Genomic DNA, 24964 nt, shown 5'->3' with positions numbered 1-24964 from the left:
AGCCATTTAAAAGACACACTTGTACATTTAGTGTCGCCTAATTCGACGAAAGGCTCGGTGAGCCATTATGAACCGGGTTGTTGAGTATGTGGCGCACGCAAAGCTGTAACAGCAACCGTCCAACCTAAGTAAATGGTGCACAACTTTGTATTGCGAAGGTCGAGAATTCTTACTCTACTTCAGGCTGTGTAGCAAAGTGTTTGACAGTTAACATGACTGACAGCGACTTTTGCGTCCTAAATACATAAGGATTGTTGGCCTGACTCGCTTGACCGCTGTCCTTGAAGCCATTACTGAATAGTTTTATTTTGAAAACTGACCACCTTGCTTTCGTTGATTGACTTCCAGCCAGTGTTAATAAAAGGAGGTTGCTATGACCACGTTGGACGTGAGTAGAAGTGATTAGCTACAAAGATCAGCTGCGATACTGGTACGGATGGGCGATAACTTATCGAATATTATATACTGCCAAACACAATCTCCACGCAATTCTGCATCTCACAATGAATTCAATAAACACTCAGCACATTCGCTGTATTGGGCCTGCATACATGAACATGCCGTGCTCTCCAGCTCTGCAGTGTTTGACCGCCGACACCAGTGTGTGACAGTTGTTGAGAGTGTGGTGGACCGTAGTTTTGAACTTATTTTTAATACAGAGAACCTTTGATCGTGAGACTGGTCGACTCTGAGTCTCTGGATCTGTGTTTATCTTATTTCATGGAGTGGTCCTCATAGGTTCTCTGACGCGGTCGTCTGCCTTGGTTGACATCAACACATGCAGGTCTCCCGCTGTGCTGGTGCCTCGGTGAAACACCGTGGTGAAAATACAGTAGTTTGATATTGGACGGACATCCACTCCGGTATTGGCGGTAGAGTCACTGATCGCGAGTCCCAGACGATGTGGCTCGTACCTGACTCCCGACTAACTTGAGCTCCCTGCCCCTGGAACAGAGATTTTTGTGGCTTATCCGACACCTCAGCTTCCACCTCACCAATCCTCAACTGTTGGTCATTCTGAGAAATGTTTTCTCAGATTCACAAGGTTTCATTATTTCATCCTTTTTGGCCTCTTACTTCATCTGTTGGATTTTAGTCAGAAGAAAGTGTATTACTATTTACTTTACTGCTATTACCTTATTAAACTTTGTTTTCTCAGTTGATACCTGTTCACAACATAAACATTATGATCGAGACTGAGTACTGATGATGATGATGATGACGACGATGATGTCACAGCAACTGAAATGAGCTAAAAACGGATTTGCTTTTAGCCAACACATTTGTGGTTCCACTCGACGTCTTATTTATTTCATCCTCTTGTTGATGGTTAGATGTGTCTCATCAGTGCCTGCGCAGAGACCTTGGCAGCCAAATGTTGACAGGGTTGATGGACATCTGGCTCTGTGTTTTACGGGTTTATCTAAGTGCAGACTTTAACACTCAGCTGGGTTGACAACACGCCGAATGGGACCGAGACAATTTTTATGCAACAGCATCGTAGTTGGAGTCGGGCACTCGAGACACATCCCATCACCACACGCACACTTGACCCCTGACATTACTGTGGTGACATCACTCTCAGGCAGGGTGAATCAGCTCGCCTGCGTCGCTCTCAGCTTTGGAGCAAATTTCAAGAGAAGGTGTCAAGAAATCGCCATAAGCTTTTCAGACCCAGTCTGTTCTTTTGGAATGTGCGCTTCTTTCTCGATGCGATTCGAACGACCCAAACGTAGTGTCTGCTGTGAGGCTGGTTTTTGTGAGGTTTCTGCTTCTGCTGTGCTTGCTGGAGCACTTCATCCATCTGGGTAAACTCAATAATAGTGCTAGACATTCTCCAAAGTTGTTGTGGCACAGCTAACACTTTAGCATGTCCCACATGAATATGCAGTCAAGCGTATACAACATTCTGCCTTTTCAGCCAGTCTCTGACAAACTGAAGAACATATTTCACTGATGGCCAAGAAGAAACGGGACGGTGCAATGGGAATGGTTGTGAAATGAGATTTTAAAAGTCATTCCAGTCCATGAATATTTTAGGAGGAATAATTGTCAGATATCGCTCGCTCATTCGGGACACATTTTCTGAGGCTGTCATTGTAGTCCTGAAGATATTTGACCAATATTTTTATACTGCTTTCACACTATTGAATCAAGTGTTTCTTAATCCCACAAGATTTTACACAAATAATGAAACAGCTTTTTTACGGTCACAGAAAACATTTACAAAAGTGGTTGTGAAATGAAAAAGCCAAATGTCCCTTACATTGACGATCTCCAGCTCCCACAGGTTCTTGACACACTCCAGCGTGCGATAGCCACCGGCCAGGAAGTTGGGCAAGTATTCATGTAGGCCGAGTCCATCTAGCCAGGTGGCCAGTGACGTGCTGCCGTCACAGCCCAGAGCTTTGACCTGCAGCGCAGTTGGGCGACAATGAAACCACACTTTTCCATCTAATACAGACGTCATTAGAAATCATGCAGTGAACGGTTTCGTTGTTTGTTATGTAGCTACTTTCTTTCATGTTGTGGTCATGAAAGTGGCAGGCTTATTTGCTTGCATATCAATGTATCATGAATAAAATATTTGCTGCCCAGCTCATATCGGATTGGACTTCGAATATAAAAGCCAATGTGAAAAATATTCATTATAAGATGTTAAGAAACTCACTTGATATTAAGAATCATAACATAATGACACCCTCAGGGTGTTTCTGGCTTGGAACTCAGTTTTACTCACTCAGGTCTAGACAGTTTCAACAATTACTGTTTCACATGAAATACGTTGACAACCTCGTCTACTGAAGCACCTTTAGCTTTCTTCTGCTAATGTTGGGCCCCTGGGCAAAGAGCTTTGGTAAACCGTGTCATGGCCTCCGCATAAAGTCTCATTTTACAAAGTAATATTGAGATACTTTACAACAGCAAATTGTCCGTTTTCAGCCAGAAAATCACTAATAGATTTACTGACGTGGCACCAACAGTCTCAAGTGCACGTACAGCATCACTGAATGGAAAAATGACAAGTAACAATATGACATTTCAGGCGTATTGAGACCCAAAAATGATGAGCACCTGAACTGTACATGGTTTGTGACCTGCAGTTTCTATCATTTCAAGTTAAATTCCACCAAGGTGAAAAACACATTGGCAGTCACTGAAACTCCCTCTCCCCCTGCCATTTTTTAATTTTCTGTTGGTCAAAATCAGGTCTTGAACTGCATCAGAAAGCTCCTGTTCACGTTGCTAAACTTCAACACTAACATTCCTGCAGCTTGTTGTTTGAAGTCCACACAAGCAGTGTTTTGTTACTGGCTCTCAGTAAAGCTAAGCTGTTGGGTTCTTAACCTTTTTGATCTCGCGGCCCACCTTTCCCAGAACAAATGGGCCCGGGGCCCATTCAATAGAACTGATCCATTACTATTGACTTCATTTGTGATCAACAGCCATATTTAATCTACAGTATTTACACGTAAACAAACCAAAACCTTGTGAAATGACATGAAACCGTGTGATCGTTGCAAAGATATTTATCTGTCATCGAAAAGTCCAACCAGCAGCAGAACCAGGTGCAAGTCATGTTCATCAAATTTACTAAAGAATAAATGAAAAAAAAAAAAACTGAATGAAATAAAAACAAGAAAACCATGTAAAAATATCATAAAATAAAAATAATCTATTTTATTTTCCAAAGAAGATATAAGTGAAGTGTAAATGAAAGTATTGCCATAAAATTGTTTTGAAAATTAATTTTCAAAACAGATGCAACAGTTTGCAACAGTTTTTACTGTTCACTTTCTTTATCATTTGTTTTCTTTTCAAGAACTTCTCCATAGTTGGTAACTATCACAGATTTGCAGCTGTCAAGTCAATTCTACTGCCACTGTACGTGGCTAATGTATTAAAACTGAGCGTCTCGTGGCCCTCACGGCGCAAAGGTGTACAACAAGAAGACTTTTCAGCGGCCCTCTAGGAGGTGCTCGCAGCCCAACCATGGGCCACCGGCCCTATGGTTAAGAATGACTGTCTTAATGTATGTATAGTGACACGCATAAAATATTGGGCACTTTGCCTACGAATGTGTGATGTGAACCATCAGTAGAACGGAGAGAGCGTTTGGTTCTAGGCTTCACACCTGACTAATGTCTCCTGATAAAGACCAGCCACTGGACTTCAGGCGAGGGGTCTTTAAGTTATTGTCCAAGGAGGCACCGTGAATAATCCATGTAATGATTGTGGAGGCAGTAAATCACTGGACCGCTCCAACGACAGTGTGATGTTGTTGGAAAAGACTTACGAGGACACCTCATCTCAGGAGCACATATCAAAAAGTGGATTCACTGCTCTCCAATTCAAAGTGATCAGATCAACTGCCAAAAGTGTCACGTACATCATCGGAGATGTTTTATTACAGAGCTATTATTAGCCCTCAGCATCAGGAGAAAGAATAACCTCTATTTTTTAAAGGCCTTATCTGCCGCCCACACAGCGCCGAGGCCGGGGAGTGACGGTAATCACCTTGGGCAAGCTGCGTGCCGCGTGGAGAATCTTCTTTCTGTGTCCTGGGTCAGTGATCCCAATATCTCTCAAGTCTTGGTCCTCCATCACGTTACTTCCCTGCGAGCGCAGAAACGCAAGAGAGACATACAAGTAAACACATTCACACACACCCGTGCGCACACCCAGCCGACAAATGAGCCCACACATACGCACAAGTAAACACAGACAGTATGTGTGACGACAAACAATGATACAGTAAAAGAAAATATCCTTAGTGCTTCAGAAAACAGAGCGTGTTTATACAGTCAAATGCAAGAAGTTCACCCGAAAACAGTCTCACAGTCTGTGATTATGCAACCTGCTTTCATTGAAATCTCATTCTGAAACATGGTTGTGATGTAAAAGTAAAACTTAAAAAGCTATGTATTGAAAGTGAACCGTTGGAGTGGGTATGATTCCTGGCTATCATCGCAAATCAAGTTGCCTGTACGGTTGGAGACGATAATCCTTCAGTTCTGTTGTCCATTCACTGCTGTTGAGTTTTTACTGCAGGGATTTAAATAAAGCAGCTGGAGCACAGTTTCACCTTGAATCCAACTCAGGACTGACAAAGCTTTTTGGATTCAAGGTGAAAGCTTTTCAAGTTTTCCTCCAGCATTTCCCTATCAAGTGCCGCCACACTCCTCCGCTCTAACCGAGCTCGATCATCCCCTGCAGACACACCTGAGCTCCCCATGTACCATCCATGAAATTCATTGGTTAGCTCTTCCTCTTCATACTTGGGGTCGCTCTATCTCCCACATCGCACTTACTGTATCGCCTCCTTAAGTCTGGTTCTTTATCAAAACCCTCTACAGTGAACAGCAGTGAAAAGCCATATGAAGTTTTGTGACTTTGATTTAAACTTCACTGCTGCCAATAAATAACACAGAAACCAGCACCTCCAGCACATCCAAGAGATTCTCAGCGGAATCTGGACTCTAGAGGCATTCCATGTGTGATCACTCTCTCGCAGTTTAACTCCCATGCTTGGCACATATTTATTTATTTTTTGGCCGCACAGCGTTTATATCTTTGTGACCACTTATGAAAAACCACCATTCTGCACTGGAATCTGAGATTACAGAGTTGCCTACGAAGGTGTTAATGGTGTTACAAGTCAATGGTATGTGTTATTATTCATATTATGTTCACGTTTGAAACATGGCACAGAAAGACATAAGAAAGTGCATTTTGAATTGAAGCATATGATGCTCGTAATGCAGAATGAAATGAGAAAAAAACAAAAGCTCCATTTAATCTAAATATTCCAGTTTATGAAGCACAAGTAAAGAGGACGTTGCAGCTCAGTCTCTCCAAGAGCACAGGAGTTGCATAACCCAGTCGTGCAGCCGTAACCAGCCGACTGAACCGTGTTTGAACGCGAGTCAATAAAGGGATCATAAATTGCTCTACAAAGCAACAACACGGGTAAAATGGTGTCTCTGCAAACACACGCGGATGTGCGCGTCTCTGAGACAAGTGGTGACACCAGAGTGGGAGGACAATGAAGTCAAATAAATTGTGCATGCCAAGAGTAATCAATCTGATTTGGTACGACTTGAAGGGAACAAAGCTTTCATAACCGCAGCAGTGTCTACAGGAGCTGGCTGCGGATGCTCTTCCCTCAGGAAGACAAACCATCGGCGGGAAAAAAAACAACAGTCGCCTTTCATTTTGGAGAGGTAATTAACAATAGTTCAGACGGACAAGCAGGTTTCCCGCTTCTTTGTCATTCTCCTCCGGTTTATTCCGAAAGAATATAGATGCATGGGGGAACCTTGAAAATGTAGAGCTAAGCGTTTTTTCCCCGTGGACTGCTGCAGATTGATTCTTCCTGGCCAAGAATGTTAAAATGTTCTGTAGTCTTTAGTCAATCTGCTCTCACTGGATTGGCTTCCGAGCGGAGCGCTGCAGCATCCACGCGCTCCTATCAGGCTGTGGAAGGACGGAGCAGCAGCCGACATTGATTTCATAAGTACATTTTGATAATGCCGCGGCAGCTTCTGTAAACATTATTTGATGCTACACTGCAACCATGTGACAGGAGTATGTGGCTGAGTACGTTAATAGCTCATGCACTGTGGTGGCTTGACTTAATCTAACGTGACTTTAAGATGTTGCCGTGCTGGAAATCCTTCGTCTCTCTTAACACAGTTTGTAATTAAGCTTTGGCTCTGCCTCACAAATACTGTCAAAAATAGCAGGATTAAAATAACACACCGCCGTGGAGAACCGATATCGTTCATCATGTTGCCGAGAAAAGGCTTTTTATTTTTGCCGTAGACACTTTGTCGCCCCACCAAATTGCCAGGGTGCAACAAAGCGTGACAAAAAGATTTTAGAATTTTGACACCGAACGGAGCGGGGCGGCAGAGATGAATGCTACGAGCAGCAGACTACTGGAAGCATGAAATGAGCACAGAATCGTCATGTAAAAATGATGAGAATGGGCTCGCAGCTGTGCGGAATGTGTGATCCTTCAAACATCTCCGAGCAGCCATCGCATGCTGGAAGCCTGACAGAGTCACGTGAGGGCTTTACGCTCTGGCTCAGGAGGCCTACAGACGCTTGTCATACAGCTCTGTTCAGGTGGGTGAAAAGGCTGCGGCTGTAAATCGTGTTCACGACAGGCTGCAACACTACATATTTCCAACAGCACAGTCACAATTGACTTTTCTCCTGTGGTGCATGTCAGCCTGGTCGCAGGGGGACTAAAGTCGCCACCTGGGTCATCGGCTCATAAAAGCCTGCTTGACCCGGAGTAGAAACAGCAGGTTTTCCTGTCGTGAAATTTCTGCTAAACGTCATCATCAAGCAAGCAATTATCTCATGCAGTTCACCACAATCTGGATCTGAAAATTCATATTTTTATATTCATAGTTTCTGGTAATGATCATTTTCATTTCAGAGTCAATTTTGTACATTTTCCTTTTTCCACTAAACAAACTACAGGTGTGGGAATTCAGTTAGCAGCTAGCTCCCACCACACATTTGACCTGTGCTCATTCCCAAATGTGTCTGGGTGATGATGTCACGTCCAGCAGTTGCTATCTTTTCTTTTTTTTTTTTAATAAACAAGAGAAGCCATTTGTCAAGCAGATAGTTGGCCAAGCAGATGTGTTTTCAACTTCCTTGTCTGACGACAAACTGTCGTACTGCGATGCTGTCAGACCAGGAACTCATTCATTGACAAGTGAGTTAATTGACACACATTTTTCTCCATAATTGAATAAATGTGTCATCTGTGGTGTGATTCTGATTTTTGTGTGATGGCAAATAAGAGCAACCGCCCACACACGTCAGCCAATTATGATGCATCCGTCATCACAACAGGAAGTCAAACATTTGCTTGGCACATACCGTCTTGTGCTTATAATGTTGGTTTGCGTGTGTTTGAAAGTGCCATCGAATTGTTCACGTTTCATTTACTCATGTAAAAGTTTATAAAGGAACATGCTGATAACTGTCATTTAAGTCATATTACTCATCTTATGGTAATACATGCTGCCCAATCTAACATGTAGTTTGTTTAGAGGAAAAAAAAAAAATGGTTATGTGTTATTGTGATGTAGTTTTAAACAAACATACACACGTAAAAAAACAGCATCTATGCTGAATGTGTTTCTTTAGTTCAGATGGACCGCTGAAGGAAACAGTTGAAAAAAATGGAATTTCCAGTGGAACAAACAATTCATCCTGTACAGCACATATACATTAAGCCAAGAGGGCAAATCCGCCGATTTCTCCAAGCTCCAATATTGCATGTAAATCATTTTAAATCTGAAAGAAAGTGGACCTCAAAGAAATACACAGAACTGAAACGGTTACTCTCAGTCTGCTTTGTGATGTTATAGAAGGTGTCAGTCATTGGATGGGGCTCATGTCAACTTTTAGAAGTACGCAGCGGTCACAATTGGTCGTGTCCAGTAAAGCACCAAACACTACAAACTGTGTCTCATATCCATCAGAAAGACGTGTTCCTTTTCAGGAATATATCCTCACAGTTTGATCCCCCTTGGCATCATAAAGTTCTGTCCACCCAGGAGTTCCAGGAGCAGTTGTTTAAGGGGAGCTCAAGCTGTGGCTTGTCGGTGCATGTTCCGAAGCACGCTGAAATACTAACACCTCTTTGGTTTAAAAAAAAAAGGAATCGCTCTTTTGAAAATCGAATTCACAAAAAGTCAAACTAACCAACTGAGCAAGATTTGCACAATTTCAAGAAAGAAAAAAATGGGATTGTTGACATTCGAGCAGGTCTGGTAAGATCTAGAAGGGCACAATATTAAACATTCAGAATGTCTGTCTGACGAGTCTGACCTTTCTCTGGCTTGCGACCTACACATCCCATAAATATCCAAGGTCCATTTGTCTTGCAGGGCCAATGAATCGTCTTGTTGCTTCAAATGCAGGGGAAGCATTAGTTAATGGATCGAAGATAATATCAGGAGGTTTAATGACGCATAATAATTGTCACTGCAGTGTCGTCATTGATAGAGAGAAACTTTTGGATCAGGCTTTAATCTTGCCTTAATATCTCTAATCACACCACTTTTTTATGCATAAAAAAAACCCAAAACATCGTACCATTATACAATTATGTGAAACTATTGCCTAGTCTCAAACTCAGAAGCCCATTTTCTGGATGTGAAGATGACTTTTCTGATCTAAAAGTATAGGGATTGAAAGCTTGCCTCATCTTGAACGACAAGGTCAAGCTGCCCGCAGGAATTAAGTGTTGTTTTTTGTGTTTCATTGCATCAATCCAAATATGAAACAAAAAGAAAAACAAGATTTCAAATTCGTCAGTAGTCCACACCAAGGCAATGGAAATAAAAATCTTTTGGAAGATTCTTTTCAGATCCAAATTCATCTTTGTCTAATATTGAGTTGAAAGTGAGTCACTACAACATTGGTGGCCAAAATGACATGCCAACCAGCCCTAACCTTCATGGGCAAGAAGAAGCATGTGGGCCACTGAACTTTTCACTGTGGACATCAGCAGATGTTCTTGTGGACCAAAACGCTTTAACGGACAAGTAAGAATGCATCATTAAACCTGCTGAATAAGGTACTTACTTTTCTGCCTTGTATTTGTATTTTTTTCTTAGAAATGTGAAAAAATGTATGATATATATTAAAATGAAAAACATACTTATTCACGTCTCAAAACAAAGTTTGCCAAGCTAAATTACCGTACGCCTGCAGCTTAAATTCAACTGTCCACTCTGTCTCTCAAAAAAAGCTGTGATCACTACACATTTTTTATTGCTGTTGAAGATATATACTGTATATATATTTATATTATAATCACCAGTCATTCTTGCATTGAAAGTGAAAATTTGACATTTGCCTTTGTGACCTTATGATCTATGATGCCTCCATGATGTACCCCTCCCTCCCTCCCCCCACATCTTAGCAAATGATGTGAAACATAATAACTGTAGTCACTATGACAACAACTACTTATGTATTAGGTCGACAACAGAAAGTAGTCGGATCTGAGCACCGCTCATGCCATCATAACTTGATAAGAGCCTCTGCTGCAATGTGATCACAGCACTTAATAGAAAGCTAAACAGATCAGAGATGAGCATTTCTTAAGCGGAACGCTTCCTGAATGCATCCACTTCCCCTCCCAGCAAACTGGTCTCACTTAACTGAGCTCAGCTGTGACAAAGTGCTGTAACATATAGCCCATAGTGATAATGCAGCGCTGTGGTCTCTGAAACGACTGCATTTACCCTTTGGGCAGAGTTATTTACGGTGGGATTTTTTTTTTCTCCAAGCTACATAACCAGGGGATTGAAAATGTAATTGTGTTTTTCCACAATCGTCGGCAGATGTAATATCCAGTCACGTTACCACATCAGAAACGCGATGATGCTTTTAGTCCGACTGATATCTTTTCAGCAGAAAGATCTCATTCTCGAGTGGGTCAGTTTCAACAAAATCCCAATGATCTTTTTGACATCCCAAGATTTCCCCATCACAAAAGGAAATCTCCATGGAGAAAATATGAGTCATATAAAATGCTGACACCATGCAAAAGAGATTAAAAGAGTGAACTATGATTTCTGGTCATCTGTCTGTCCAGGGGCAGTAAATCAGATGATTTAAGGCACGGGTGAAGCTGTGAAGTTGTACAGTAGATGAGATAGTATGATTGGAAAATCGGAGAAAAAGTTAATGGGTTTTGGTTGCCATTTGTCTTGCTATTGGCGGCGGCCCATTTTTTTTCAACCTCATTCATCGAGGGCCGATAAATCTTTGAGGGGTCACACATTGCGCAGAGGTGAAGGATGGTTGTGAAATGGATGGCGAAATTAGGGGAAGAAGGAACGAAGTGCCAAAAAACGTGTTGCTTCAGGAAAGTTGTGTGGCAGGGGAAGACAAAGGCAGCAAAGTTGAGGCTCGGTGACGTGAAGTGGAAGCGACATGCTTGAGGTGACTCACCATGAATCGTAGGTCGTCAAAGCCATTGAGCAGGAACTTGCTCTCATACTGCGGCAGCCCCACGTGCTCCAGCCACTCTCCCACCGGCTGGTCCAGGGCTTTACCACAGGCCCCATCTGCTGAGAGAGGGAAGCGCTTCAGCAGGGAGAAGCCGTTCAGCCGGTAGCAGCGGCACTCAGAGGACGACACATGGCATTGCCACATCATCCTCGGCCAGCAGAGGCAGACCCGAGGGCAGCAGCACCAGGCAGGGTGGGGGGGAGACAGGGTCCAGGCCAGGGAAACGGGGCTCCCTCGGAACAGGCGGGCGCCCTGCTAACTCAAACACGGGAGGAGGGTAGGAAGTGCTGCAGGCCCCTGCAGGGAATGGACCAGCCTAAAATACACCCACTGGTGCTAGTGTGACTGACTGAGAGTGTCAGGCGAGGGTGGAGGTAGTGCAGGGAAGGAAGCCCATCTGAAGCCCAATGTTGCTAGTTATGTTGGACGCAGCCGCTGCGGCGTCTTCCAACAAACAAGGTTCACTAAACATTCCTTTAGTGAGCAGATGAGCGAGTGCAAAAACAAGTGACTGGCTCTTCCAAAAAAAACACAAACACCTCCAGTCAAAGACTACATTATCTTCTGCAAAGTTAAACGATTTGACGCTAGATCTGACATTTGCTTTTACATTTCACATCAGCTGCACTGCTAAAACAAACCCCATAACTTTGTCTGGAATTAAAGCGACTCCTCCAGAATGCACCACAAAAATAAGCACTTCCCCCAAAATGAACTTGTCAGGGTTTTCACCACATACTTGGAAAGCTCTGGTTGAGTCCCATGGCTTCATTGGTCAACCTCTTTGAGAGCTAGGGCACGGCTCATGCAATGAAGATAGCAGCATTCTAAAGTACTGTTGAGGTACTGGTGTTATACTTCCATGGTCTACACTGAGATCATTCTCATGCTTTCTCAAGAGCCACCAGAAGCACGGTTAGGTAGACATATTGTAAATTCTACATCAAAAAAAAAAAAAAAAAAAAAGGAAAAAAAAAAACCAAACGTTGGCTTAGGATTTCCACAGTGTGTTGATTCACAATTCCTCAAATCAAAATCAGATCCAAAGGTAAATTCCTTGATAGCGCTCCAGGGAACAACGGTGAGGAACGGTTCGGTGTCCTTGCTGGTGCCAGGGCTCCCGGTGCTGCCCAGCATCCACACTCTTCAGCAGGCTGCTGGATGTGCAACTCTACCAGTGAACATGCTTTTCATCTCTCAGAGCAATAAATCCAGGATCTGGTCCAAGAGACGACAAGTGGCACTTTCTACTCTACGGTGGGCATCGGCACAGGACCACAGTGTCGGTTCCCGCTCCCACCCCAGCCCACCTGGCTCTTCTACTCGCTGGGTACAGTGAGCAGCCTGTGTGCTTCGGGCAGAGGTTTGCTGCATCCCCTGCCTGTCTGAGACATGCAGTCAGTGCAGATGCAGTCACAGCAGCTGCTCTGGTCTCACACGCTACCCTCCCTGCTCACAGGGCATAACGTCCTGGCTCCGGCTTCTTCTACACAGGAGACCACGTCTCTGTCTCGACCTCAGCCGCTGCTTCCCGCGTCCTTCCCACGTCCACGGCAGGCAGTAGTGCTCTTTCCCCCTCGTCTCATCCCGCCAAATCCCTCAAGCTCTTCTTTTCAATTCCCTCCTCCTCGGTGTCATCTCTCTCTGCTTTCCTTCTCTCGATCTCATAGCCCCATTTCCATAGTGTGTGATCGCACTGCAGGGCTGCCGTATGCTTCCTGATGAAGTGGGGTGCTGCTCCACGTAATCACCTCTCCCTCTCCCTCACTCACCCACTATATCAATTCCCCTCCCTCCACCCCTCTCACTCTCTATGACTTGCATTCTCCCTCACCCGTCTCGCTCCTTGCCTACAACTCACACACACACACACACACAAAGGCGGGCGAATGTGCGCGCATCAACATGCTCGTCGTCTGCCTCTCTTTCCCCCCTCTATCTTACCTCACCCGTTCTTTTCCGTATAAATGCACCCTCGCCTCCTCCCCATCTCAGTAACCTCATCCCACCTCAGTCCCTGTCTCCCTCCTTCGCTGCGCTGTTTAGAATTGCACAGAGGCGCTCTGATCTTGCCAGTGCAGAAAGGACACCAGCGTCAGAGGCAAGTAACCGAAAAGCCCACATCACAAGGCTTCCAGCTGGGAATCTGAAAATGTAGAGAGAGTCTTTTTTTTCCCTTCAGGACGGATCTTTGGGGCTGATTGAAACAAAGGAGACTGTCAAGCCGTAGCCTATTAGCCGATGGCCTTAATTCATTTACATCTTACTTTGATGATAGGACGAGGGGGGGCAGCATTGATTCAAGTCAGCACAAGTCTCTCATGCACAGAGGAGAGGACTTTCTAAAGTCCCGTCTCCGCTGCATCTGAGCAATTTATGCAGCATGACAGAAAAGAGTCAAATTCCATTATGTACTACCAGACGCTCATGTCACTCCAACCCTTTTAGAGCACAACAAATGCTACTTACAGGCTAAAGCCCCAGATGAAAAGAATAGACTTATACAAAATTCAGACAGTATTTACTTATATAAACAAGTGGAATGTGGCTTGGACGGGAACACGCTTGCCTCATGCTCTAGTTCAAATCAGGGGTTAGGTATACTCAACCGTGGCGGGAACAAACCTTGTTGTAACCCCCCAGGCTTCCGAATGCTTGCCTTTATGGCTTACATTTTTCCTGTCGACTGCGATGGAGACCTGCCCTCACACGGGCGTGTGTGGCAAGACTGGCCATACATCACAATTGTGGTAAGGCAGGCAAACGGATAATGCATAATTGCAATCCCTAAAGCTTATTGACTTGAGGAGCTCTGGCCATCAGTCAGCAGCAGTGGCAGCGTGACGCACAGCAAGAATTATAACGATAAGGGACGGAGAGCATGTGTGAGGCGTTTGTATGTCGTCTGGAATGACGGCAAAGTGCCTCGGCAGGGTCAGCCTTTGACAGTTCATCAGCAACACGTGGACACTAGTGAAGGTGTGTTGGGTTTGTCAACTAATTCACACTGCCAAGGGGTCAAATAGCGACTATTTTCTAGTGGAATTTTGTGTCCCACAGTGACGCCGACGTCAGCCTTACACGTCACGTGCTGACACATTAGGTGCCTTTCGCGGAATATCCCGATGTCACATAAGACGGAGGATGTGGGTTGAGGTTATGGTTAGCCATGGGGCAGCATGTATGCTTCATATACGACTAGGATATGTCACCTGGTATGTAAAGAGCCACAATAAACCATGAACTTCAGCCACTGTGACTTTTATGGCTCCGACAGTGAGAACACACAAGGTGCCATATATGCACCAAGTGACTGATGTACTTGGAAATTCTGTTTCGACCTCTTGAGGGGAAGACTTTATTCCAATGAAAAACGTATGTGTCAACGTGCAATGTGAAAGGCTGACTTCGTCAACATAGAACGTTCAGGTACTCTTGAAAAAAAGTTCCTACTCGATGCCTTCGGGGTAAGGGAAGCTACAAGATGACTTTTGTGTGTATAATGCCCAACACGAAAATATCATTGGGAATACAGTATAATATTACGAGTAAGACAGAATTCTCTGAGAAGTTCCAAAGTGCTGCGACCTAGTGGTCGGAGGACCTCACTTTGCCGATCAAGTACATGGTTTGTGGGAGATCTACTTTAAATCACTGTTCACTTATATAAAATAGTGTTTCGAGTTCTTGCAAGCCACATACAGTGATGCGACTGCACATTGGATTTTTCAAATAGGACTGCTTAAAAATACGCCAACTTAGAAGTGATGTGATTTCCATGGTGTTCTGCAGTTTCATCTGGACCGTTTTTAAAGGGTTGTCATTAATTAGTAAGGCTTCGCCGCTGGGCGACCTGCTTGGAGCCGCTGTGGTGTGTTTTTCATGGGAGCTCCATAATGCTGCTGCCACCTGCAGTCTGGTTCAGCTCAGTGATATTTCTGGCGCTACTGTGACTATATTGGTAGAATACAGGTAGGGCGATAATATTGGGCACGTCACTGTGTTACTGACTTGGAGGAGGAATGCACTCTTGAGTCCCTTTCTGGATTATTGCTGAGGACACACACACACACAAACAGCGCAGAATATCAACAGTCACGGTGTTAAACACTTCAGCACAGCAAACAATACAAAGGGGTCCAAAGGTTGACTCGGCTGGCTATTGATTGAACCTTCTCTGTAATTGGCTGCAGGTCTTGGAGTTCCACTTTAATGATGGGGTAAAATGCCAGGCCGAGTCTCCCTGACCTGTCAGTCATCCACAAGGCCACGTTCCATCATTTATCAGGAGGTAGCGGGGTAATACCAGATTTGCTCCGACAGAGATGAGAGGTGATGGACGGTGCTGGTGGTGGAAGAGGGAGGCGAGCTGTGGTAAGAGTCAGAGAGGTGGAGGCAATGAAACTGAGGCTAAGATAAGATGGTAATAGGAAGTAAGAGGGATCGAAGCAGGCTAATTATGATTCACTGTGATACCCCACAACTCCTCCTGCTTCCTTTCCTGCGGTCTGAGACAAAAGCTATTTCAAATATCAGCTACCTCTCCCAATTACTTTCCCTCATTTGAGGATATCAACACCTCCCACGGAGGCGAGAGCTAATTACTGAATGACAGAGTATCCCTTGCTCCTCCACGTGGGGAAATGGGTCACTGTCTTATCCCCTGTTAAACAGGCCAAACTGTCAAATCTATCCTAGTGGTTTTCTGCGCTGCTCGAGTGCCTACAGCACTCCACACCTGGCGGCAAGCGGCACCCAGAGGGCCTATTTAGAGAGGAAGTAGTGCCTTGATAAAGATGTGTCTCTTTATCAGGTGGTGGAGAAAAGCAGTAGCTTCTTGTCAACACACCCATGCGGCTGAGAAAATGAGCTGCAAAGCTGAATTAATTCAGGGAAACTGAAGGCGGGCTCCTTCTCTTTGAACGTCAGCATGTGCCTGTACACAAACCGAGCCTCCCGTGTGCCGTTCGCCGAGCTGCCGCTTCACTCCCTCTCTCTGTTTAAGCTCATTTACTCGGCGTCCTCGTAGAACACAATCAAGGGAACGGAACACAAACAGTTGCTGCATAATGGTACAATAATAAAAGGGGCCATTTGTTTGAAGCTAACAGTCTGAATAGTTCTGTTTCAAGCGGATGTCAACAATAGACGTGATGCATGATAGTCGAGCAGAGGTACATTGAGTTCTGGACAGATTTATCTTCGACTACAATGGAATATTGGACGTATGTGGGATGACAGATTGGATTGACGTGTAATCATTTATTCATATTCATCTCTCTATTAAAACGTAATATGAGAAGTTGACTTCTCACTTGATTGAAGTGCAGTCTCCCAATGTCAATATTTTTTTTGTGATTCCTGCGGAAAACAGTCATCGGAAAAACAGTCATCGCTATTCATCAATATATTCTAAAAATAAATAAATTAAAAAGCTTCTTTCATTTTTCGATGATGAAATACAAAATTTAAGTCTTTGCGAGGAAAAAAAATTAAAATTATCATTACATAACCGTAAAAATCAATAAGACAATAAAAAGGCATTAAAGTCAAAATTTACATTTTATATATATATATATATATATATATATATATATATATATATATATATATATATATATATATATATATATATATATGTAAAAAAAATTCTTGGTTTAAAATAAATAAAATGGGTCAAATGGGTCAAAAAAATACATGTTGTGAATATTAAAAAAAAACAAACTTTCTATTGTGTAGTAACAATTATGAAAACAAATACTAGACATGAAATTGACGTTACGTGGGATTTGACTAAGGTGTAATATATTTTATTTTGAAAAAGTAACCATGACAATTTATGAAAAGATGATGCAAATGGGGAATGGATGCCGCTTCTGTGAGTAAATAAATGTAATGGCATATTTTCATGACAGGTGCCCTTCATGCCGTCCCTCTCTCTCTCTCTCTCCTGTGACGCCGACTTCCAGATGAGTGTGAGATTGGACCTTGTTAGCCCAGGATGTGCACCATGCATAATAGCTGGACCTCTATCTAAATATGCTGCCTGTCCCCTCCAGATGCAAGAGCAGATTACACAATCCCTCGTGATGCAAGCACCTTATGGCAGAGCTGTAAATGGAGGTGGGTTTACACTGTATCAACCTCAGGAGCGTTATCTAAACAAACAGAGCCGCAGACAGCTGGATTTTCCATCTGCACACCCCGGAGGACACTTGGTGAGGCATTGTGTCAACTCAAGCTCTATTGAGAAACTCTGTAGCTCCAATACAGGGTACAGTGATAACGGGAGAGGTTTGGGCGGAACGTCTCTCTCATACTTCCCTGACAACTGCATGCTTCACTTATAAAAAGAACATTTATGCTCTCTTCTTCTTGTATCTGTCCATTGCAAACGATGTTAGCGTCACAGATCATATGCTTCCATGCTTTCTGTTACGGTCACCCAATGCAAAGAGGCAAAGATTTCATTTAAATAAACAGGAACAAAGGGAGCACCACAAGGGAGACGAAGAAAAAAAAACAAAAATCCAAAAACTTCAAGCTGTGGGTGCTTCACAACAAATGGGAAAAGGTGTCTAACTCGAACTCACAAAATCTCAACAAAAGGCGCTTCACAACGAAGGTTACAAACTTGACTTGACCTGGCTCAGTGGATTTGCAACACTCACAAGATGGGAAGGGGAAGGAGGAACAAAGCAATAACATTGGTGGGAACAATAACGCCATTTGGGTGAGACGGGACAAGATGGACACATGGGAAGATATGATAATGCTTTCAACATAAAACCAGAAATAACCAAAAGACTAAACAAATCAAATGTAACTGTAACAGTCTGTGACACGTTCTTTTGACGGCAAACTCCACAGCAAACATGGTGATTTTGGAAGATGTTTTGACGCACCTCTTGCGCAAAAGAGTAAAACGGAGGCAGCAATGTAGGAGGCGGTGGTTGAATATATTGCAACTGGAGTACAGAGAATTTTTAATTCCGCTGTTGTTATGTCTTCTTCATGATTCATTGGAGCTATGTATTGTGTAGTAGCACCAACACTGCCCCCTGTTTGTGGTGGTACTGCTCCATTTGGTTGGTATCAGACAGTATTTACTTGTATGGTAAGTAAGACGAGCTTTGTGGAAACGTGCAGAAATACTGACAAAATGAATGCAGAGCACAGACAGAAGGCTTCATCCGGATCTGTACGTCACATTGCATAAATGGAAATGAAGTCTTCAAGCGCAATGAAACTAGACATCAGCTTAGTTAGGAAAAAACAAGTATAAGTGTGTGTGGCGGAGTGGTGTGAGGGAACCACCTAATTTAGTTTTAAAAGAAGCCTACGTGATGCGTTTCTTTTGATCCGGTTTGTGATGTCCGGAGTGTGTGTTCATGTAACCGGTGAAGAATCATAGGGCCACAACGGCGCGCACAAATGTAAACACAGCCAATTACGAATAAACTTGGCTTAACTTAAGAATCACACCAGAAATGCTATGTGGATATTTTGAAGGCGCCACAGATGCAGAGTCGGCATATGTAGCAAGCCGCAGACGACTCATTTTCACAGTCCTGGCTCTGAACGTTACTGTCCGTCACACATCTGTGAATCCATCCTCAAGAGCTGCTGTCCACAACAACAATGAGGTAGAACTTATGAAATGACGGAGAAAGAGAGCATCTCCATATTGGGAGTTTGTGTGAGGTCACGCAGTTTCAAACATTACACTTTCTTACGTGTTGAAATGAAGCAAAAACATCTTACCAAGATGACGCGTGAGTCAATTTCAGTTTTCCATTAACAGCTTTATTGAGAAGCGATTGTGATCAGTTGATCAGACTCCCAGGCATGGCTGATCGTCCATTTTTGTAGTTCTATGTAGTCCTTAATTCAAAGTCCACACAAAGAGCTTCAGGCTGGGTGGCCATTTTGCAATCCTGACATATCTTTGAAATCACATTTCATATTTTATTTTGATGAACAAGGCTCTGTGTTACTGTGTGAGATTTCATTTTCATAAATTTGCACTACAGAGCACTTTAAAACTCAGTCAACCCTTGACCAATGCACTCTTCATGTTATTTTCTGTACAATGACTTTGTGTAAACTAAATTTCTATTTTAACTCAAACTCATTGGCTTTTATTTTTAACATCTCACTGAGTCCAAAAGAAGATCCCTGAAGGAGGCTGATTTACATGACTTATGACCATCATTACTGACCTTCACATCCCCACCATGAGACGGGTACCTTGAATGTATAGGCCCGATTAACACAGCCCTGCTGGAGCAATTAATAGCTCAATGGACAGTACATTAATAAATCACTTAATCCTGCGGACCCACCTGTCATTTCCCATTAGCAAAGCATTTCATTGCACAGCATACAGTCATTTATCTCAGAGGTCCCAATAGTACTCTGGAATTTGAAGACACAATACCTGTGTTTGGTAGCGTCTGCTTGCTCTTGGACGTTTCGATGCCAGCGCCGATCAGGTTCATGATCTTCTCAATCTGGAAGAGGATATGGATGTATTAGTGAGGCGTGTTAACTGAAACACACCTGCTTGGACCTGTATGGAGCGCGACCACACATGGATCCTCCCAGGTGTCAATCTGAGAGGAGCCATGAAAGCGAGCCTTGAAAAAAACATGTTCACTACCTGTCTGAGTCTGTATCCGTCTTGTCAACTTTTAAATAGGCTAAGCAAGAGGACATGTATTATGAAAAGCTCTGGTAAGAAGTTGGGACAGTGCAGCTGCTGGTGCATTTCAAAGGGGGGTGGATGGCTCCTGCAGTGATGGATTACAAGCACGAGTCCAACAAGGACAATAATTCAATGACTATAGTGCCACTCAGCAAAAACCTAGCAGCCTGAATTATACTCCTGAAGGCTTTAGTGAAGTCGATGTACTAGTTTAGCACAGGACCTGGTGCCAGCTTTGCATGCTGCCCCCTCAGACCTGTAATATTTAACTCTCAAACAAGAGCCACATTTTGTTGCAGGGTTAAGCGAGCACAGCGCTGCATGCATGAGATTACAGAGCAGCTCAGAGAGAAGTCTATAGGTGCTGTAGGCTGCAAACCAGAATACCATTATCTTCTCTTTTTTTTGCCTTGCATTCAAATAACTATTGAGTGTGTATTCCTTCATATGTTGTTGATGTCAGCAAGTTCAGTTTCATTTTGGATTCCTAAAGCAGGCCTGGCACTGACTTTCTGCAAAGGTCATACTGGGATATTGCAGATGCTAAATGTTGAGGATGCACCAATACCGGTATTGGTTAGATCACGGGATTCAGTACTTGTGCTTGTACACATAGAATGGCCACCGATACCATGTAGTTTTTAAAAGACTGTTTACAGCAATTGTGTAAAATTTGTGTCACCCATGTAGAAGAAAAACATGCATACATGGAATGTTGTTCCAATAATAAAAATCCTCAAAGTAACTTTATGTGTTATGGCAGTGTCAGTATTGGAGCAAATGCAGGAACTCGTACACTACTTGTTTTGGGAAAAAATAGAATTAAAATACTACTCAAAATTAAATCTTGAATATGAGTGATAAAATAAACAAAAAAAGCACAATATCTGTGGAAATTGAAACAAGGAAGTAATACATGGAATGGAATGGAAGAGGACTTCAATTAAACTCAGTGTAGTGGCTCATTCCAACTTCAGGATGGATTTACATACTTACATACATCAGGGGTCTCAAACTGATTGAGAGAGTGCCACAGTGGGCGCAGGCTTCTGTTCCAGCTGAACATGCATCAGGTGTCAGCTGACACAAGCATCTCCAGACTGTTGATCAACTGATCTCAGTCTTCACACACCTGGCGGGTCAAAACAATGTTCTCTTGACCTACTATTGTGAGTGTTGGTGTGGCAGTGGTTGTGTCTTCATGTGGAAAGCGGTCAACTGGAGGCTTGTGAGGCCAGGCTGTGCCTTGCTTTTCACCCTATATTGCCAGGTGAAAGGTCCCCCATGACCTCACCATGGGAAGAAGTGACCACAAAAGAATGAATGACTATAAAGTGAAAGTAAAGTTATTTGGAATTTAAAGTGAAATTCGAAGTGACACACATTACTCAGCTCAATTTGTGTTTCAGCATCTGAGGGTACAATTCTAAATAAGGAGTGGAATAGACAAAAAATAGAATTTAATCTAAAACTAGAAATTGAGGGCAAATTTATGAGAGCATTATTATGACTTCTTTAGAACGATCTGAGAACGTCTGAGGGTACAGAAACACACCCAGAAATGACAACCATGCCATTAAAAAAGTTTTTTTTCCCACAGGTACATTTTCTAAAACGTTTTTGAGATTTCTTTTTATAGATTTTTACTTTCTCTAATTATCATCAGTGTAACACGTTAATGTTTCCCCATGATAAAGATCATGTGGTAGTAGAGGAGCAGTACATCTCCTCAGTGTCACACCACATGCTGACGCGTCATTCTTCAAGGACAGAGGACCTGGTACGCTGAACAAACATACCACTGACCTTGTTTACACGACAACATGTTTCTCCGTCAAGTGTTCTCAATATCACATGTCCTTTATTATTGATCTGATCTAAGATGAAGGATGTACTTATTTCGCTGCCTCACACCAGGCTCTGCCCTTTGACTGCCTGCTCAACCAAGTGGTATAGGAACATTTTCAGACCTTTGAACTCGATTGAAATGTACTAGAACTGTCTGTCTTCCTGACTACTCAGGTGAATTGTACGAAAATATAAATATTGTATCAAGTAATATAAAAAATACATAAAAAATAACAACCTGATAAAGATGAAAACTAAAATAGTTTTTAATGGATGAAGCATTTCAAGTAGAGTGTAATTTTAAAGTAATGGATTGGAACTTTAGAAAATGATAAAATAATACAGATGGCAGCTTTGGAACAAAGGCACAGATCTGTCTTGTTATTCAAAGTCTATGTGTGAAACCTAGTGGGTGCTTTTTAATTTCTGCAGGTCATGTGACCAATGTCCTGTGTATATGGGGTCGAAAATAATTTTATATTGCAAAACAAGTACTAAACTTTCAGAGACATTGACAAAAATCTCTTCAATGTAGTCACCAAATCTGAGTTTGATTTTGTTAAATGAGAATTTAAAAGATTCATTCGTGTTTTGTTCAGCGCAGGTTGGTGGAGCTCAAGATAAAATGAGCTTCATCCAAGTTTTGGCAAATCACAAATTTCCTGATTCCGGAAGCTTGGGGTCGCTGAGAATCCATGCTAAACAGTCACCCGTCCAGGGCTGCTCCATATTAATCATCGATTCAAAGCGTGTAAAAAAAACAGATTCCGCCTTAACTCGTGGAGTCGGGCTTATTTAATGCAATATTTAGAGTTTGAAAAAGCCCTTTGCACTTCGCTAGTGGCATCAACACTGTGAAAAAGCCTTGATTCATTTGGAAGTCGGGCACGTGGGACGGATGGCATATGCCTCTAGCGATACAGACCTCACATTACTCCTTGAATTAACCCAGTTACATTCTATATCACACACACTCACACACATCACATCTGAGCTTAAGTGCACCTTTTTGAAAACCTGTCATCAAAATGCTGCTCCTCAGTAAGAAGGTGTCATGATGATGTAAGATCTGAAATATTTCATAACATGCTACATACCGTGTTGTGCGGCAGCTATACCAGCAGTTACTGCGATGAATGTGTTTCTGCTGCTGCGACGAGATTTGCTTTCCTGGAAATGTTTTCTTTATCTAATTTGTCTCCTTACGACGCGGAAATTTGTCTGAGCCGCCACCCAAAAATGATAACAAAGGTTTTGCAAAAGTAAATTTGGTGCTGGCAGCATTGAAATCTGATTTTCTGAGCTCTAATCTCAGGGGTTTATTGTGGCTCCATTCATTCTTTTTCTGTTATGGCTCTTCCTTAATCGCTCCATGGTAATCTTTCTCAGTGCTATTGACGGATTATTCTGCATTTCACAATTATCTTTTTCAGAGTTATAGTCTGAGCAGAGACGTTCATCTCTTTTCTGAACTAACATCGCAGCAAACAGCTGAATCAGAAACTTGTTTTGACCATTACTGACTTTCACCATCGACTAGAGAGCAGAAATGAGAATTTCACGTGGTCCCTAATTGTGCGACTGTTTGGTTTACTCACAGTTTTTCCAGGAATCAGGATTCCAGATCAAAGGCACACTTACTGGCATACGATGTTCAAAGCCGTTTTCTCTCCTGACTTCACAGTTTGCGACTTGCTAGCTAGTTTGATTCATCCACCATGGGTTTGTAACAACCAAAGTCAATTTGAAAATAAATACTGTTAAAAAATGAATAAAGCATGGTATACAGACGGAGCCTTCTGTCCATGCTCTGTGTTTATTTTGTTTCCACAAAGCTTATGGATACAGACCAAATAGAGCAGTACCACTGGAAACCATGGAAGTCAGTGTTGGTGTTACTACCTGATACGTGCTGTAGCTCTAATGAGACACGAAGAAGACATAACAATGACGGAAATTGTCCGTCCTCCAGTTGCGATATATTTAACCGACCACCGCCTTCTACGACGCTGCCTCCCTTTTCCTCATTTGTGAGCACATTATCAATACTTCACCCACAGTCGCCATGTTTGTTTTGGAGTTTGTTGGTGTTAACAACTTTTTACTCTGGACTGCTCCCCCTGGTGGGTATATTGGTGAACGGCATCACCCACGCAAAGAACGCATAGAGATATGTGAATAGAAACGGATGGGTACAATTTGGTGCGTTTTGACGCTCAACTGACACTTCCAATTTTTCACTCACTCCTTCGTTTGCAATAAGAAAATGAATACAAAATCCCAAAAGTGCATCTCCTGACAGATCAGGTTCATATTTCACGTCCTTGTTTTTAATGACCATCTCCACACCTGGATCTTCAGCCACCACAGTGTGAATCATAAAGCAGCCAACAATATTGTCCTCTGATTTAAGTGCACTCTGACTCACACACACCAAGCACAGAGGGCATTTTTCCAGATTCAAAGATCAGAAAGTCGATGACGATTTCGATTACATTTTATATCAGGGAACATACAGTAGACTATCTAAGGTCCCTCATGATATAAATAAACTACTTCTTCTAGCTGGATTCTAACCTCCAATTAGTCATTATGAACAACCGATTCATCCCCTGTTATATATATATATATATATATATATATATATATATATATATATATATATATATATATATATATATATATATATATATATATATATATCCCCAGTATTACTGAAATAATGTATTCCTCATTCTGACATGTTACCCCATAATCATATCACAATGCACATTAGATATCATATTTCTTTGTGTGTAATAAAGAAAGTTTCCACTGGGCTGCACTATTTAAAATCACCAAACCCTAAATTGATGTATAATAAAAATGATTGGCTCTGCTCCAGATACTGAAAGACTGACTTATCACCATCAATTTTCCTAAAATTCCTTGTTTCTTTCCTGAGACAAACAGAGCCGCAGTCAGAGCTGAAGCAGACCAAACATAATAAAGAGGATAATTCACCACAATGGGAGTTAAAAGACTCTAAAGACAAAGGTTGTTGCTGCTCGATACAACGTCCCCATATCTTCTGTGTGAATCGCCTGTGCTGCTTAGAGGCCCATCTTCGAACTGAGACACACATCTTTCAGAGGAGAGAAGCGTGAAATTTCTTCACTACAATAGTGCACTTGTGACACACTTATTCCAGCATGATGCGCTTCCTGAGACACTTGACACTGGCCAGGCCTTCATAGAGCGGTTATGAAGCACAGTGAATAAGGTTTCTCAGTCTGATTCAGGCTGAGCTACTATGTCAGTGATTCCTGGAATGATAGAGATTTACATTTTAATACTGCACATGCTGCGGAAATG

At 42.6% G+C, this 24964-nt stretch overlaps 1 protein-coding gene across 13 annotated transcripts in view; it reads right to left on the bottom strand.

The window, feature by feature from the left end:
- The window catches only part of anks1ab (ankyrin repeat and sterile alpha motif domain containing 1Ab), a 56916-nt gene that overhangs the window by 18758 nt on the left and 13194 nt on the right, over window positions 1–24964 (bottom strand). For 10 of the 13 annotated variants that reach the window (XM_053867339.1, XM_053867341.1, XM_053867335.1 and 7 more), the window contains 4 exons: window positions 19496–19568; window positions 10996–11114; window positions 4519–4617; window positions 2267–2413 (listed from right to left, as the gene is read on the bottom strand). In XM_053867339.1, the coding sequence (XP_053723314.1) occupies window positions 2267–2413; window positions 4519–4617; window positions 10996–11114; window positions 19496–19568 (438 nt within the window). Of the gene's footprint in view, window positions 1–2266; window positions 2414–4518; window positions 4618–10995; window positions 11115–11794; window positions 12818–19495; window positions 19569–24964 lie in introns of those variants that run through there. The other 3 variants (XM_053867337.1, XM_053867347.1, XM_053867348.1) reach the window with 3 other exon arrangements.

The sequence above is a fragment of the Synchiropus splendidus genome, chromosome 6 (genome assembly GCF_027744825.2).
Source record: "Synchiropus splendidus isolate RoL2022-P1 chromosome 6, RoL_Sspl_1.0, whole genome shotgun sequence".
NCBI classification, from domain to species: Eukaryota; Metazoa; Chordata; class Actinopteri; order Syngnathiformes; family Callionymidae; genus Synchiropus; species Synchiropus splendidus.
The sequence above is the reverse complement of the archived record's forward strand: the minus strand, read 5'-3'. Positions and strand labels throughout refer to the sequence as shown.